Source organism: Terrapene carolina, unplaced genomic scaffold (genome assembly GCF_002925995.2).
Source record: "Terrapene carolina triunguis isolate 2854851 unplaced genomic scaffold, T_m_triunguis-2.0 Scaffold88, whole genome shotgun sequence".
NCBI lineage: Eukaryota > Metazoa > Chordata > Testudines > Emydidae > Terrapene > Terrapene triunguis.
Genome location: NW_020664439.1, coordinates 19,817,372 through 19,836,247, shown reverse-complemented (window position 1 = coordinate 19,836,247; position 18,876 = coordinate 19,817,372). Strand labels below are relative to the sequence as shown.

Sequence of the window (18,876 nt, the reverse complement as noted above, 5' to 3'; positions counted from 1 at the left end):
CCTACTATGATTTTATGAAAAAGATTTTTAAAAAATTACAGTAACAAAGTGTTGTGGACACAAACTAATTTTTGCAAACAAACCAAACATGGTTTTTGGTAGGGTCACAGAGGTTTGATAGGTTCACAGAGCCTCAAATTGCACAAACCTTATGGATCTCCATTTAAAACAAGAACAATATAGTGATGCAATCATAACATTACAAATGAGACAGGACAGCTTTAAGAGAGAAACAGGAAGTTGTAACTAGAATCCAGCTGAATTCTGAGCTGGGGGAGTTTGCCGTGAGGCTGCAAATAAAGCAGATGTGTTTGTGAATTTCAGTAGTGTCTAGACTTTCTTTTACCAAAGTTGATGATACAGCATTTAACCTGAGGTGTTTTCTTTATTTTGCATTTTGTTCCTCTTCATCCTTTATTTTAAGTACTCGCATATGGGAATGAAATGGAGAAATTAAGGAAATATATGTCAGCAAGAGATGAGGATCAGTTTTATCATCAGGGAGCTGTGGAATTGCTGGTCTTTAACTTTTTGCTCATTCTTACAATATTAACAATTTGGTTATTTAAAAATCATCGATTCCGCTTTTTGCATGAAACTGGAGGAGCCATGGTTTATGGTGAGTACAAATTCAAGTGTCAGTTTAGTATTAAACTTGTTGCATGTGTATAATTAGACACTTGAGCTCAAGTGCTGACAAGGCACAGAAAAGATACTGAATGAAATGCCACTAGCCTATTGAAATGTGCAGTAAAAAATGTAACTCTTCAACTCTCACAAAGCAGATATAGGTTGACCTGTCAATGGAGTAAATGTCATGAATAGGTTATCATAGCACTGTGCAGATAATGTACTTCCATGGACAGATCTGAATCTAATAACCCTTTGGGAGTATGGGAATATAGGATGCCTGAATGAAATAAGAATGAAATACCGGGTTGAAAGAGATTATTTCATTTGAATATAATGCACACTTGTGTGTGATATCCCATGATAGTGTGACACTAAGTCACAGCAGGAATCTATTAGGATCTCATGGGTCCAGCCCTGTGGTCTGATGCAATTTCAACTAGCTGAAGATTTTTGTTTTGTTTTTCATTGTATTGTAGAAAAGCAGATTTTGAGAAGTCACTCTCTGACCCTCCCTGAATGTTTCCATCGTATCTGTACTTCAGTTTGCCTCTCTTGTTCTAATCTTCTTTGATGAAATTTTCCAATATTTTATTTAACTTATGCATAGGACCTTCTGCGTAGCCTGCTGCGATGAAGGTCTCTGTCAGTTTAATTATTATATGGAGGGAAGGGGGGGAGGCTATTTCCCCAGTCCTTCCTTTCACTCTTGTTTCACTTTCAGAAAAGTTGTGTGATCTCCATTTTGCTTTCCACAAAACGTGTCCTGATGACACTGTCAAGGCTGGAAAAAGGTATACAAATTATCACTTTATACATTGTGCATCCTAGCCACAAACCATCTGTGACTCTGACTTTCCTATGAATGTCATGATGCTACCCCATGCATTATGAAATTCACATACTCTAAGGTTGCATATTCTAAAAAATACTTGAGCCTGTTTTTCTGTCAGTTGCATGCAATATTTCCATTGAAGTCATTGACAGTGCATGCATGGAACTTGAGATAATAAAGCCCATGATTTTAAGACCATTGGAGCTATAAATTTGAAGGTCAGTAGCTGTTTCCACCTTAAGCGGTATCTTTTAAAGGAAGAGGGTTAGAGTTTATTGGAGGGTTAGAGCTGAGGTCTATCAGTCTTAACATTGTCCGTTTAAAACTGTTAATTACACAAATGAACTCTGAAAAGTCATAGGAACACAGGATTTACCCTTCTGTACCAGATATGTGACCTGATAACCTGTTTAGGTCACTTCCTGCCTCTAGCAGTGACCTGAGGAAAGTAAAAAACAAACAATCTTGTATCAAGCCACTCATGCTATTCTAAATAGGTGGGTGGGGAAGAGTGAGTGTTGCTTTCCTTCATACCTGTCCCTGCCTCTGTTTTGAAAGATTATGTTTTATAATGTAACTCTTTACTGGCAAATAACTAGAGTGGTGGAAAAGGAACTTATGTGACAATCCACCCTATTTTATTTTATCTCTAACTTCTCAGGTTTTATGTCCCATGTGCATAATATACTGCTAGTAAATCAACTGAGATTAAAAAGCAATTCTTGGTAGAAGGTTACAGTTCACCACCATTAATAATGGCATTGATGTGCACAGTTTAGATAGTTCTACTAAAATAGTTTTTATACTGTACAAACCACCTCTAATTGCAGATGATTATATACATTTGCCTGTTATTTTTTGCTATTAATCTCTGCATGTGGGGAAATCAATGAAATACTACGCAATATTTTCATTATGGCCAACGTGTAAAATATAACATTTTTCTAGGATTTACACACAAGACCCTTCCCCTTAGCATTCTTTCCTTCTTCTGTATGGTGTCCTGTGTACAACTGATAATGTTACTTGCTGTGTTAGACACAAACCAAAACCTCAGATTCAAACACCCCATACTTTTGCCTAAGTTTTGGACTGGATCCGAATTTAGTGACTTGGGTTCTCCATCTCTGGTTCGTTTTGAACGTACCTTATCAAAACTGATATAAAAGCAAAAAGAGGGTAGGGAATGCAATCCAACTTCATTAAAAAAAAGTCAGTTTCCTATCTTAGTGTTTTATACTGCTGCCCATCGCTGTTGTTTCTGAGCATTTAATGTCAATAACATTTTCAACTCCTGCAATGTGGAATATTTGTCATTGTCTTGCACCTTGTGTAGCCATGAATACCGTTAAGCAGAGTATCCCTTTTAGAGTTCATTAAATTCACTTGCCAGTTGAGACCAGCGCTGAGGCCTGAGTGAAGCTCTGTATTAAGAAATTCCTGAACAAAGGATACTGAGTCCATTTAGTCTTCTATTATTTATGACAGACTTCAGACAAAGAGAAATACCCATTCATATGCATTACAAGCTTAAGCTGTAGTCCTTCCTGCACCTAGCAATATTGGGTGTGGCTTTAGATATTCTTAGCAGTGTGAAACAGGAGTGGTTAAAGGAAACCAGCATTTCAATTGTAAACAATTGTAACAGATCAATACCAGCAACTTCAGAGGAAAATCACCTGTAGGAATCTCTACAGAACCATGTGCTTGTACTGGGCCAAATTCTGTTCTCACTTACATGGCAGTCAAGCTTGAGTAGCACCATGAGAACTGGTTCTCCATTGCCTTGAAACTTGTGTAGCCGTTTACACCAGATTTTACAATCAGATCGGTAGCATTTTACACCTACTTTGTATAGGCGTAATGCCCTGATTCCATAGTTCATTGTATGGAGGCACAGATGTCTGCTGTTTGGATCCATTTTCAGGCTCTACATGAATACACAGTCTGCAAAGCTATGGAGAATCAGGTCTGTTTACTTATGAGTGAGTAGTATTTGGCCAGCTGTTTGCCGACAGTTGCACAGAAAGATGTTTGGGTCTGAAACAGTTGGCAATGCAGTGTGTGACCATTATTTATGGGCGTGCTATTGCAGAAGATGGTCAAAGAGAAAGATGAGGAAAATTAGCATAAAGGTGTGACAGATTTAGGCTCTGATCCTGTGAGGAGCTGAGCACCCACAACTCAGGCCACTAAGCCCCATGGACAGAAGAATGCAGATTCATTCATTGGTTTGCCTTCCAATCTCCCACCGAATTTGTGTCTCTGATTCTTGTAGCTAGGTTCAACAGTAGCATTCTTGGTAATGCTCTGGGGTTGGCCAGTGCCAAAGCAGGCAGTTGAATGAGGTGTGAAGAAGCAGCTGAGTGTCAGCATGGACAGGAGGAAATGTTGGCGTTTACACTTCTAACCATTTTATTCTAACAATAACACTTACATAACATGGCCCTTCCTTCGAGGAATTTGAAAGGTACTTTTGAGTGCCCAGCAGCAAATGCCTTGGGACTGGCTTTTAGAAGTGCTGAGAGCCCACAGCTCCAATTGAAATCAGTGGTTTGAAAATCAGACTCGTACTGAGCACCCAAATCAGTGGTCACTTCTGAAAATGATGACCTTGACAGTAGGTCTGCATCTACACTACAGGGGTATGCAGGCATAGGTATGACACCATAGCTATGTCAGTATAGTCCCACAGTGTAAACATACTCTCAGGTAGAGGGGGCCCAAAGCCGCTAGAGCTTTCTTGTTGAAAATCAGCACCAAACTCCAGTTACAAATAAACCGAGGCACAGAGGGCTGGATTCATCACTCTGGTTCATCAGATTTAAGCTGCTGTAACTCTGTTGTAATCAATGGAGTTTTATTGATGTAAAACAAGAATAATGCAGTAGAGAATCAAGTGCAAAGAACTTAAATGACATACCTAGTGTCACATGGCAAGTCAGTAGTAGAGCCAGCAAGACAGATCGGAAGAGCTGTTACAGTCACTATCCTAAGACACTAAACTGTAACTGCTTTTTTCAGGGAACTATTTACTGGAAGTGGGGCAAAAATGGTGATTCAAGCTTGATCCTTTGAGGTTCTGAATGAGTGCTGAGTATTTCCCAATTCCTTTAAAGGGACTGTGGGAGGTCAGAACCTAATAGGATTAGGTCCTAGAAATGGGAATCCATAGTTTGGGGTAATATGACAAAAATCACAATTTTCCCTTTTTCAATTAATGTATGAATGATGAAAAGAGATCTTCAAGGTATAATTTAGAGCCTGGAAAAAGGATGATCAAGGCAGGTTGCATAATATATTACAAGTTTGAGAAACATCCATAGCCAGAATGGATTTTGTAGTTGGAATATAAAAGAGAAGTAATGTTCTTAAATCAAACGTGAAGAAATGCAGGTCGGCTCTAAAATAATTATTTAACAGTCAGGAGAATTAAGCAATGGACTGAACTCCATATATGGTTTCTGAGTCACCTTCATTTAGAGGTGTTCAGAAATAGCTAGATAAAATCCTAGTGGGAGGAATATCCTGTTTGATATGAGAGTGTGACCTTGATGATCTTAAAGGTCTTTTCCAACACTATTATCTATGATTAAGGGTTTGATCCTGCTTCCACTGAAGTCATTGGCAAAATTCCGATTGACTTCAATGGAATCAGGTTTGGCCTCTAGTTGGGGTGCTTCTGGGAGAGGAGAAACAAATGGCAATGCAATAAAAAACAACAACCTGTCACTTTAAAGTGTCTTTTTTCTGATTCAATCCAGCATCAGAATAGTCACTTTTAAAAAGGAAATGTCCGAACGTCAGTACTAGTCACTGAAGGGAAACGTCTTGGATAAAGGGAACCTGGGAAGAGAAGTGATGACCTAATTGGATTCTGACTTCTAGAGTGTTAGGGATTGATTCCTACTCAGTGTGGCGTGCTCTCAACCTTGCATGATAAGACTCCGTATTAATGACTAAACTCCATATTCAACTGATGTTATCATATCTGAAGCTGTCTTACTTGTGCTCACAGCATAGCAACCTGTAATAGTGCTACCTGGTTTCTTATTATGTGAATAAATCCTTTCCTGACTTGTTCACATGCAATTTGTTATTTTTAACAGCGTCATTGCTGACCTTCCATTCTAAAATCTGGGTTTGTGCATTTGGTTCCCATCCTATTGAAATTAATGGAACATATGAGGGGCTGTCATGTGTACCTGGTATTAAAGGTATGTTTTGTATAGGGTGCCCCATATATTAAACACAGAGAACTGTTTGAAAATATTTCCATATTTAGTTGCAGTGTTAGGGAACAGTGATTGCAAGGGATATTGAAAATATTAGTCCTGCTTTTATTAAGTGTGTTCTGAATGCTTCTTTAGAACCTATTGTAAATAAATTTTTTTGGAGTTGGTGAGAACAGTATAAATGGGAAGGTAGAGGCAGCAGAAAGAAAGGCATATGCTGTACATCTTTAGCCTATGTTTAAAAAAGGGGATGATTTTAATTAGTATCTGGACTAGAGCCTCTGAGTACAGCTATATTAGAAATATTAAATATTTTATACAAAGCAGAAATGTATGTGAGTTGATGATGATGCACAAACTTTAAAATATTTATTTTTCCTGAGGTTTTATATTCTGTATATTGTTAAATCAGACCTATGGTAAATGCTTTATTTCTTAAGGAATAATATGACTGCAATAGTTAAGTGGTCTCCAGAAACATTGAAGTGATACAGCAATTGTCTCTTATAGATCCTTCTATGGAGCTTTCATTAATTTTCTGAATCTAGGGATTTGAATCCATCTATACTTCAAATTTAAAACATCACAACGTTCCTCTGAGAACTCAAGAGACTCAAAAGCTCCATTAATGCTCCAAGAATATTGATTGTCAACATCTGCTGTACTTAATGCTAGCCATCCCTGTATGTCTATTGATACTCACACAAAATTGCCTATTTTATTTGTACTTTAAAACCATTGACAATACCTTTAAGCATCCGGTATGCTACCCAGACCTATATTGCATCTGAGGATAGGATCCACACTAGGAGAAAGAAGCAACACAAGCTTGAATTCTAGTTGTCTTTGTCAAATGTTGATTTTTATTTCCTTACAGCAAGCTTGACGATAATTTTAAGACCTTAAAAAGCACCATTCCTGCAAACACATATTGATCAGCTTTACATATATGAATATATTCAGGTACCTAAGTGTTTGCAGGACTGTGTGACTTCTTTGGAAAAGTTCAGTGAAATGCCAGACTAATCATTTCTGAATATTATCTGTCCCAACAGAGAAAACTCACAGAAGACTGTTTGTGACTACAGTTGAAGATATCATATCTTGCCAGGACACAGAATAAGAGTTGCCCTTGTAGCTTCCCATCTTAAACTTGCCACTGCTGTTTGAAATAATATAACCCAGAAGCCAAATTAATGAACTTTCACTAGTATAAAAGAGAACACAATTTGACCATGTCTCAGTTTCCCCAAATGTGCCGTTAATAAGTTAAATGTGGCTTTATGTAGGGAACAATGACCCTTCTGAGTGGTCTAGTTTTTTAATCAAAGGCCCAATGAAAATACAAGCAAACCTTCACCACAACATCTTGGATGGGAAACAGAGTCAGTCTCAATTTATGCGTTCTCCCTGGTCTCCTACTCCCCTCCAGCAGGGTTCCCTTGGCTCTGGTCCCTTCCCTGGAGTTAGGTCTCTTGCCACTGCCTGAGGAGGAGGTTTCCCTGGAGCCAGGGCCTGCAGAGATCTGCCAACTGCAGCTCTTCTCTGGGACAGCCTGTAGTTCCTGAGAGGCTGGGCTTCCTGCCATTGATTAGGAGTTCCCTGTCCCTAGGAGCATGCCTGCCAGGCTCCTTCTTCTGGTGAGCTGTCCTGGGAGCTCCTCTCCTCAGGAGCTTCCTGTCTCTATGATCCCCCCCCCCACACCTAAGGCCTAGTAACACAACTAACTAACTGATTAGGGATTCAGCTACTTCTAGTTACAAAGTAGCAGCCGTGTTAGTCTGTTACTTCTAGGTGGATCTGAGTTGGCTCATTCTCCCTTATAGGTGCCTGTTGCAGGTAGTCTGATCCCAGACTTCCCTGACAGTCCCCATATATTTAAAACAGTAACCAGAACTTGGTTTTATGTATAGAACATATACTAGGTTTCTCAAAGTGTTTTATGAAGCAGTGATCTATTCAATGGTAGCACAGAGGCTATGTAGGCAAAACATGACTGCCATCCGAGAGTCACAGGCCGATCCCCTCAATTAAAATGGCTGTCATTTCCCTACTACCTTTGCAGGTGATAGTGAGATAGTGGCTATCTTTAGTAGGAGCTATCTCCCATTGTTTCAGTAAGAGAGAGTCCTGGTTGACTCAAGGAAGATGGCTGCCCTACATGCTGTCAGAAATCAGGGAGAAATAGTGTGGGGAGACTGGGCAGGTATGGAATGGTGAAGAGCAGAGCAGGATAGGGGGATAGTGGGTTAATATGGGGTCAAGGGAATTTTGAAGCTAAGCAAGAACACTGTATGGAGTAAATTAATATTGAAGGACAGTGAGGGAGCAGGTGAATATGGGATGACAGCAGAATTTAGAGGGGTAGGAAAGGAGGGTGAGGGAGCAGACAAGCCCACTATGGGGACAGGAAATGAGGGCCATTCAGGTAGACTTTGGTGGGTGGAAAGGAAGGGAGAATGTGGCATGGCAGAAGACTGAAGGGGAAGGGAAAGAGAATGCACAAGCATGGCAGAAGACTGAAGGGGAAGGGAAGGAGAATGCACAAGAAGGGCTGAGACTGATGGCAGATAGGGTCTGGGGATTGAGAGAAGGGTCTGAGAGCTTGGGACAGAGGGAAAGAGAGCTGGAGAGGAAAGGATGATCGTTCTCCCACTCAAGGGGGATCGTTCTCCCACCCACTGAGAGAGGGTGAGTGGCATCCTTTCCAAGCACCCAGTGGGAAGGTCCACATTTTTGCATGTGCATTTAAGGTTGAATTTTCAACCTGTAATAATACCTTGTGAGATAGGCAGTTCCCCCTAAAGGTTAAATAATCTGAAGTCAGACTGAAAACCCCAAACTGTTTTAACCAATTCATTCTCATGGCTTCCTGAGGTCTGACTCTTGACTTTTGAACTCTTGGGGTTGGCCATCATGGTATTAATATTTTGCATTGGAACGTTTAGTGCCTGCTTCCCTCCCCCCAAGAATTTTCAGAAAGTCTATATGCTACCTCTTACTACAGCTAGATTTATTATCTGATTTATTATGCACATTTCATACGACCTCAGGAAGCAACCTTTGGACTCTTAGTTGGCGGTGTGAATCCTGAGGGATTTAAAGAAAACATCCCTCCTTAAAAGTATAGTCAGCATTATTGCCATTACACCATCTTTGCCTTACTCCATGAAGCTAAAATATTACATCTAATCTGATATGCTAGAGGCAACCACTGTTCAGAGACCTCTGCAAAACTGGCCAACAACAAGATTGTTCCATCTGTCTGTCTGTCTAGGCATTTATACCACTCTCATCACCATAGTATTTGGTACTGAATGAAACTTCAGTATTAGCTCTAAATTTTCTGACTCCTCTGGGTTACTTTCTATGGTTAAATTTCCTTCATATTTTCCAAAGGGCTCTAAAAAAAAATCTAGATACTTAATGGCCTTCATCACCGTTGTATCTGAATATTTCCCAAGTATTTATGGATCTATACTATTAGTCAATATTATAGAATGAACCAGAAGGCTTATGCTAAGCTAAGAACCAAAAATTCCCAGCATACTTTTGTACTTATGCTAAATGTGTATCTTGGAATATTTTATTCTCAAGATTAGCTTTAATAGTGTACTTTTAAGGTTTTATTCATAGTTAAATTATTGGTTTTGTGCCTTGTATGTTCTGTTTATTTGCCAAAAGCAAGATGTATGCTCCATTGATTGGTCAAAAGCATGATGTCTAAGCTTTGCCTAGTAGTTTTGTGTGCTGGGAACACTTACGGTAGGTTTTCATGGCCTAATATTATTTGTACTCTATGATTTATTAACATTTGGAATAATATTGTTTGTAGTTGGCACAGATGTCATATAACCTGACAAATAAAAACCAGATAAGGAAAAGGAAGTGAGAGGCATTAGTCTTTTTGCTGTCATAAATAAGGGACATATAAGCCCAGATCTACACTAGAAAGTTAAGCTGACCCAGCTACATCACTCAGGGGTGCAATGTAGTTAAGCCAAGCTAACCCCCAGTGTAGACAGTGCTAGGGCGACAGAAAAATTCTGCCATTGAACTACCTACCACCTCTTGGGGGGAGGGGGAGGGAGAAATTAACTAACTAAACTAAGAGCCCCTCCCATTGCTGTAGTGAGTGGCTATACTGAAGCGCTACAGTGGCGCAGCTGCACTGCTGTAGCAGTTTAAGTGTAGACACAGCCTAAATATGAGCTGAATTAAGCACACACTTTGGAGCAGACATGCTGAAAACTGCTGCAAGAACTACTTCCCAGGATCATGTAAAGTATTAACCCTTTTCCATCTGTGCTGATTTCTCTATGTTCAATAAACCAATTGAGCGAAGGTATCTGACATCTTATCAATAAATAAAATGAACTCATTGATTATCAACAATCCTCACAGCACCCATGGCAAATTGGGAAGTATTATTTTCTCCATCTGAGGGACACTGTTGGTGACTTGTCCAAAGTCCCACAGGAGGTCAGCAGCATAGCTACACTGCAGCTGGGGGTGTGATTTGCAGCTTGTTTAAATCTCAGGTGGGTATGTCTAATCTAGCTAGCTCGCTAAGAAATATTAGTGAGGACATGGCTGCACAAGTCCGCCTGACTCCCCTAAGCATGTGCTTGCTTGTGCCGCCCATACTGAAGCCTGTGCTGCCATGTCTTTACTGCTATTTTTAGCAAGGTAGCTAGAGTACAGCTAGCACAGGCATATCTATGCAAACTGCAGTATAAACATACATCCCCAGCTGCAGCGTAGACATAGCCAGGAACTAAATCCAAGTCTCTGTGTCTTAACCACAACAGCATCCTTCTTTCCTTTCTTTCCATTTTTATTGTTCATTATTTATATAGCACCATAACTGCATAGCTCCTTACAATATGTAGAATGTGTCCTGGGACAGAGTGAGTAACGACTTGCCCAACATAACTTTAACACAGGACGTCTTCAGAGTTGCTGAGATAAGAACATTATCTCTTGACTTCCAGTACAGTGTTTTAGCCACAAAAGCATCCTCCCACTCTAAATACGTACCACACATACCTTATTAGGCATGCAGTAGCTGAGTAACATGGTTAGTAAAAACATCAGAATAACCCCAATACCTGGATCACAGAAGTATGATCTGTTCCAAGTGCATGTAAAACCCTCATGTCCACCCCTGTATTCATCCAGAAATTGCCATGTTCTTCAGTGTTCCATATTCATCCACACAATACTGCTTGTAGTGCACCTCGGTGGTGCTGTTGGTGAAGGGGCACCACCATACTTTTCTTCTCCATGTCTATAATCAATGCTGTATCAGACACTTACAGTATTTTAATCTCTTATGTTTCTAATCTTCAGGTCTCCTAATGGGATTAATTATACGATATGCAACAACACCAACAGACTTTGAAAGTGGAACTGTCTATCCTTGTGAGAAGCTGAAGTTTGGCCCACCCACTCTACTTATTAATATAACAAACCAAGTATATGAATACCAGTACAAAAGGGAAATCAGCCAACACAACATTAATGCTCACCAAGGCAATGCAATGCTTCAAAAGGTAAAAGGACTGTCCGCCATTATCCTGGTGTGTTATAAAATGAGTTCTTGCTTTATTAACTTATGCCAGTGTGAAAGGAGAATCTGTCCCTATTTATAGTGTGATATGGACACTTATTCTGATTTTAGGATGACAAGAGAGGAACAGGAAGGAGAACAGACAGAAAAAGGAAATAAGGTGAATTAGATGTCCAATTGTTATGAACCAGAAAAGAATAATAGTTCACAGCTCCTCTGCCGGCAGGAGGCTGTGTGTGAACAAAACAATTGCCTGAGTTCTCTGGTATGACCACTTCAGCCCCCACAAATATTGGCTTTATCTTGAGAAGATCTGGTCAAATCATATTAGTGAGTGATGGACTCCACACATTTCCCCCCATCAGGCATGGAATAAATTACTTACAAATCAGTGTTTTCATTACTTAAGCAGCTCTACATGGAATCAAAAATTTCAAATGTAATGTTAATATTAAAATCTAAATGTTATGCTCCCTCTTCCCCCACACTCCCTTTTTTCTAAATTTCTAAGAAAGAGAATGTTGCAAAAACCCAACAAGAACTTTTCATAACAGCACATTTCTCATGTTGTAATGAGAGATAAAACATGTGCATACCAAGGTTCTAAACGTATGAGGAACTGCTTAAACTTCACTTTTGTTATTACACTCCATTACTGTATGACTTCGAATTCCTTCATGTGTGTTGCCTTGTAACTCACTTACCTGTGTGTTATAATGGTAATTGTTATTTAAACTCAGGAGTTGTGTTTATGTTTATAATATAGGTCCCCCTGCATAGAAGTCAGTGGGATTACCCACAAGCTTAAAGTTTTCCACATACTTATTACATACTAAATTCCTTGCTGAATTGGAGCCTGTGTATGTTTGGTTATTGCCTCCCTCAGGAAAAATTAGGCTGATTGAAGGTTGTGATAGCAAACCTGGGTGGGTACAGGAAAATAATGGGACCTCAGACTTATTCAGACTTTACTGAGTCTTCAGGCTTTTTCCTGGAAGACTATTGGCTCTCTAGATAACTGCCTTTGACAGGTGGCTCTGCATAGCCACAACAGTCCCCCTTAGCAGAACTGGCGCTAGACATTAGCAGACTAAGCAATTGCTTAGGGCCCCGAGCAGCTCAAGTGGTCCCCCTATTTGCTTTTTATTATAAGAAATTGCCTGTTTTAGTGTGTGTGTAGGAGACATTCCTCCTTAGGGCCCCCAGTGGGCTAGCACCAGCTCTGCCCCTTAGCCTGCAACCATGTCAGAGTCAACCTAGAAACTAGGAGCAATCTGGCAGCATGGAGAGTTTTCCTTAAGTATCGCAGTGGCATGTGTCTCTAGTGCTTGAAGTGCCACCTTTTGCCTGACATCCAGCTGTGCTCAGATGCAATGAGCAGCCTAGGTTTCAGCATCTTCATCACAGCACTCACTCTGGAGCTGAATAATGACTCATTATGAGAATGGAGCAACATAAATTGCACACTGGTATCTGCAGCCTTGTCGGGGGATCATCCTCCCCTTTTTCCCCAGCCTGGCACCCTGAAAAGATTCTCTAAAGCCTCAGCTCTGTGGAGTTAGCATTGTGGGTTTCTTCAGGCCACAGGGAGGGGAACATGCTGCAGATGCTACTTCTGCAAACTATGCCTGCGGGATTCACTCCACCTCGACTTTACACTATACAACAAATGCAAATTCAGCAGAATTTAGAAGGTGAAAACAAGCCCCAAAGAGCCTTTTCTGTCTTTGGTTTAAAAATAATAATTAACAAAAATGCTTGCATTTTGACCTATTTCTTGATTGTTTTGTGCAAACCAAAATTCCCCTTTGACTTCATCATATAAGGTTCCTGAGCCTTTTCAGCAGTGATTAGCTTGTGCCATGATTTATAAATATATTTTTGTTATATCATAGCATTGTTTTGAATAATAAAAATATGCAATTAGGATTTCTGTTGCCTATGGAAAAACGTTTAATCTAATTTACTTACTGACTTAATTCCCATGTTAATGTGACATTTGAGACTCTTGGTTTGGAAGAGTTAGTGGTAAAAAGTTCTTTCTCCAGCTTATTTCCCATAAAGTTGTCAGCATAGCTAAATTTACCACATCCTATTATTTGCCAGCCGGTTCACATTAGTTTAATAACTCAAAGTAAGCAGAACAGTGTAAAAAAATTATTTTTTGCTGAGTTCTCACTTCCTGTTTATCGAATCAAGTTATCTGTTGGTAAGAAGACGGAAGCAATTTTGCAGTCTGGTCTGTTTGCTATAAAGCTAAATAATCCATCTAGTATATTGTAGCCATTTTTTTTTAAAGCACTTTATCTGGACAGAGGAGGAGCAAGCCATTATGCTAATGACATGGTGTCACTTTTAAAGATATTAATGTAGGAGAGCCCCCAGACAGAACAATGAATTACACAGGCTTATTATTATAATGTGTCTTGTCTCTCAGTGCTCGGCTGTAAACAGGATTCTGTTGTACTGGGAGTTACTTGAAATGAAGTTAAAAAAGCAGAACACTGTCTCTACAGGCCTGAACTTGATGGAGAATACAGGCACTATACCTGCAATAGCAAGGCTGACCATTTTTTTTTATTTTTGTTCAGATCTATGCTCATTCTAACATCACTTTTGAGAAATCATTTTAATGAGTGTCTTATTTTATAACGAAAATGTACATTGTTTTTCTTCCCCAGTCTTTTGTTGAAGAAGCAAAACACAGTAAAAATGCATCTGTTTCATACATATAGGACTTGGAATGCACTGAGGAATGCACTTTGTTTGAACTCTAGGCAATATTCCATTTTTATTACATGTCTTTTTGTTTTTTGCAATGGCACTCGTAGAACAAAATGTGTTCCATATGGCGGCCAAAGCAGTGGGCTAGATTCCATCCTGTGTTCTGGCCTCTTTCCACTGCACTTGGACCTGGCTAAACCAAGAAGTGGGAGCTCTCTCTTGGTGTAAAGCTGGTTTATAGCAGCTCTCATGTCAACAATTCATCCCATCCTGCTGTCGGGGACATGTCAGGGAGGCAAGGGGTTTTGGGGTCTTCTTCAAATGGAATTAGAATGGAACTGTGTTCTGCCAATTCTCAGCTGATATACGGTCCTTTAGGGACCGCTGCCAGCTGGTGTAAGTCAGAGCGGCACAAGAAGAAATCAAGACAAAATGAAGTGTTCTCTCTTTCTCTTTTGTGCTCAGTGGATTTCTGGGCAGGAGATAATGTGGCCAAGATCCATAAATTCTCATGGTTGTTATGCAAAATCTGTTTTTCCTACCAGCTACACATTTCTGTCATACTGAGTTCAAATCCTTAGCGTTGTAGTTTTTCATACAGATTAGATAGATTTCATACATATATGACAAAAAAGGGATGTAGCTTCATTGAAGTCAGTAGATGTACAGCAATTTATACCAGCTGAGGATCTGGCTCAATATATATTTATGCCTTAAAATTTTTGCAAAATACTATACATTAAACTGGAATAGGGAAAAATGTTGTCTTGCTTATTACCTGCAAAAATACTGAGGTTTTTATTCGTTATGAAGAAATGCAGTAAATCTGTTTTTCAGATAACTTAACTCCACAAATTGCAGGAATGATGAGGGGTCATTATAATAATTTTTTTTTCCAAAATTATTAAAATTTGCCACTTTCAATCAACACTTTTTGTTGAAGAGGCCAAATGCAATGCACAGGGTTAACCCACAAAGTGCTGGCATTTTCCAGATTGTGTGCTATGGTGTGAAGACCAGTGACGGATTAGCCAGGGGGCCAACAGGGCCCGTGCCCAGGGGCCCTGGCCAATTGGGGGGACCCCAGAAAAATAGGCGCCTCCGCTTCCCGGCAGGAGCATCTGGGGGTGGGAGTGGCCAGGGGGACTGCAGGCAGAATGGGGGCGGGCACTTGCTCTCGCCCGAGACAAAAACCCTTAATCTGCCTCTGGTGAAGACATAAACACAGAGACTATACTTTAAGCAGCAACTAGAGAACTCCCTAACCAGGAAGTTCTCCCATTTAGTAAGATGGCTGCTGCAACACATCCTGTTTCTCGCTGGTGACTGTGGAAGACCAGGAACTCCCTAACCACTCCACATCTTCCTTTCTTTATAATGAAAAGTTAAAATTTAAATGATATACATACAACAGTTCAAAATATACTTCAAATTTCTTAAAACTATTTTTCCTATGTCCCCTTATCAATTGCATTTAAATAATCCCGGGCATTATTTTAATGATCAAGTCTTTGATGGGGTCTGATCAGTCTTCCAGACTGTGTTATCACTTCTGTGGAGTTTGTGCATGGAGTTCCCTGAGGAGGGGGCTTAATTCCTTACAGAGTACTTGCAAGCCCCAGATCCTCTCTTTGGTGTGTTGGGAAATACAGAAGATGAATCTGATTCCTCTGGAGAAGTCCTCTTGGAGTCTCCACTCGGTAGGATCTGGGAGTTTCTACCAAGTTCTGAACAGTTCCAAATGTCTGGGAGCTCTTGATCCAAACTTTGTTCCTCATCTCCTGTCACAGAGGCGGATTAGGATTTTTTGGGGCTCTGGGCCAGAGCAAGTGGGGGCCCCTCCCCATTTCTTCCACCTGCAGTTCCTCCCCTCCCCCAGTGCTCCTGCCAGGAGGGGTTGAGACCCAGGGGCTTGCTCCGACCCCCCAGTGCTCCTGCCAGGAGGGAGCGGGGCAATCCACCGTGCCCCGCTCCCGCTCCCCACCTCCCGGCAGGAGCGCTGGGCAGGCAGCAGGAACGGGGTCAGGGCATGGGGTGCCCATTTTTCCAGGGCCCCCAAATTGGTCGGGGCCCATGGGCACGGACCCTATTGGCTCAGGGGCTAATCCACCACTGTCCGTTCAGGTAATGCTTTTGTTCTGTGCTGAATATGGACGCTTTTTGGTTGCTGAATTTTGAGTTCAGCATCCCATTTTTGAAATTCCATCAGGTTGGACCAGTTTAATCTGTATTGTTGCCATAGACAAAGATGTCCTTATTTGTCTTCCCATCAGAAGTTCTGATGGAGATAGTCCAGATGCAAGTGGTGTTGATCGATATGCCTAGGAATGCTTTATATGGGGCCACTGATTTTTGCAGCAGTCTTTTTAAAGTCTGCACTGCTCTTTCCACCTCCCTGTTACTCTGGGGGCAATGTGGATTCTTCCTACAATGTTCAAAATCAATGTCCTGTGCAAAATGTAGGAATGTTTTAGCGGTAAATTGAGGCCTATTATCAGATATGCGGACTACAGCAACTCCATGAGGTGTAGATATTGACTTTCGTTTCTGAATGACCTGTGCCAAGGAACACTGTGTAAGTTTAGCTAAATCAAAATATCTGGAGAATTAATCAGCTATAATAATGGAAAAAAATAAATCTTGTGGCTACCCACTGCCAAGATCTGTCAGATAGCTCTGTATAGAGTAATGGTTTTGGAGATTTTTTCCCCCTCTCCTTGTTACATATCTCGCAGCCTCTACTAAGGTGTGACTTTGCCTATTCAGACTGGGTCACCACACAGATTGCTATGCTCATGCTCCACACTTGGTTGTACTTTGGTGTCCCTCAGGGATATTGGAGAGTATCTTTCTGAAGTTCGTAGGGATAAGAATGTGTGTCCTTTCAGAAGCAGGCCATCTGGCATGTGAAAGGTCATTTTGGTCCTGTCAGTATGGTGGTAGGTCAGTTGGAAATTGACTTCTTTGACCCCACCCTCCTTGGCAGAATAGAGTCTGTTTCTGGCAAGTCTCATGCTTTAGTTGTTTATCTCCAATTTGCTGAAGTCAGCTGGTAGATACTGGAATTGCTGCAAGAACAAAGTGTAGACTTTGACATCTTTCTCTAAAGCTTCTTCATCTTCCATTGGCTGCCCCATTGGGTCTTCTAGATAGCGTGTCTGCTGCTCTGGAATGTGTTCAGTGTTGAAAAAAAATCACATTAGCTATAGCCAAAATCTTTGAATCCTAGGTGGAAGGCGTTGATCCCAGTAATACCACTAAGGGCTTGTGGTCTGTTTCTTTATTAAAATTCAAGCCAAACGGATATGCCATGAGCTGTTCACAGGCCCAACTGACTGCTAGCACTTCCTTTTCTCCATTTGTGCTACAGGCTCCATTGCTGTGCTGAGACAGGGCTCTGATTCCTTCCTGCTGCAGCTTCAACACTTTCCCCGCTCACTCACTACTCTGGCAGTCAGGGATCTTTTCTGTCCTCTACTCCTTCAGAGACAGAGAGATTCATGGACTTCTGACACCATGTCGTGTGAGGGTATAAATATAGAGAGCAGTGCTTTAAGCAGCAACTAGTGATCTCCCTAACCAGGAAATTCCCCCATTTATTAAGATGTTGTAACACATCCTAGTCCTCTCTGATAACTGTGGAGAATGAAGAACAGTATGAACACTCCATGCCTGCCAAATCAATCCTTTCGGCAGTTGACAGACATTGCATATCTGATCCAAAACCTTTCCCATTAAAAACAGACAATTTAGGAAAAGCATAGAAGGGAGCACATGCTTCTCCAAGTAGCATCTGCTTTCCTATCAACAAAGAATTTTTTATGCGCAATTTAATTTGTTAATTGGAATTAAACACATAAATACCCATTCATCTGCTGGAATGCAGAATCCAGTATAATTACTCCTTTTCCTGAAAGAAGTATGATGTAATATTTTAAATATGTAACGAGCCTTTATTAAAGAGCTTTACAATTACTCCTGGAGTGTGACCTACTGCAGTGTCCCTTTGACAATCCAGGCTGTAGCTTGAAGTAAAATTTATTACAGTACTTAAGAAATTCTAGGTGCTGTCAAATGACTTTAAAGCTGTAACCAAATGAGTGATCTGAAATAGGCATTTAAATTTAGTTATAGGGTTGCCCAATCCTGTGAGATGCTTTGTGCCTTCTGCAAGGTGGTGAGCCCTCTCAACACACAGTAAGGGCTTGTCTACACTTACCGGGAATTGATGTGTGGTGATGGATGCATCGGTAGTCAATTTAGCAGGTCTAGTGACAACCCTCTAAATCGGGGATAAGCAAACTTTTTGGTCTGAAGGCCACATCTGGGTGGGGAAATTGCATGCAGGGCCATGAATGTAGGGCTGGGCAGGGGTTGGGGTGCGGGAGGGAGTGCGGGGTGTGGGAGGAGGTGGAGTGTACTAGGGGGCTCAGGGCAGGGGTTGGGGTGCGGGGTGTGTGAGGGCGCTCAGGGCAGGGGGTTAGGGTGTGGCAGGTGGCTGGGGTGCGGGCTGCGGCCCGGTGCCACTTACCTGGAGAGGCTCTGGGGTGGCAGCGGCATGCAGCGGGGCTAAGATAGGCTCCCTGCCTGCCCTGGCCCTGCACTGCTCCGCTCCCGGAAGCAGCCAGCACCACGTCCCTGAGGCCGCTGGGGGCAGAGGGAGGCAGACAGAGGGCTCCACGCACTGCCCTCACCTGCAGGTACCTCCCCCGAAGCTCCCATTGGCCGCGGTTCCCCGTTCCCGGCCAATGGGAGCTGCAGAGGGCAGTGCCTGCTGGTGAAGGCAGCACACGGAGCCCTCTGCCTCCTCCCCCAGGGTCCACAGGGACGTGGCGCTGGCCACTTCTGGGAGCGGAATATCTGAGTGGAGACTCACATCT

At 41.5% G+C, this 18,876-nt stretch overlaps 1 protein-coding gene across 1 annotated transcript in view; it reads left to right on the top strand.

Annotated features, from left to right (window-relative positions):
• Window positions 1-291: 291 nt before the first annotated feature.
• Window positions 292-18,876, top strand: part of SLC9A9 (solute carrier family 9 member A9) — a 341,581-nt gene continuing 322,996 nt past the window's right edge. Inside the window, exons 1-2 of the mRNA XM_024214834.1 lie at window positions 292-619; window positions 11,053-11,255. Coding sequence (XP_024070602.1) covers window positions 445-619; window positions 11,053-11,255 — 378 coding nt within the window. The 5' untranslated portion in view covers window positions 292-444. The remainder of the gene's footprint in view (window positions 620-11,052; window positions 11,256-18,876) is intronic.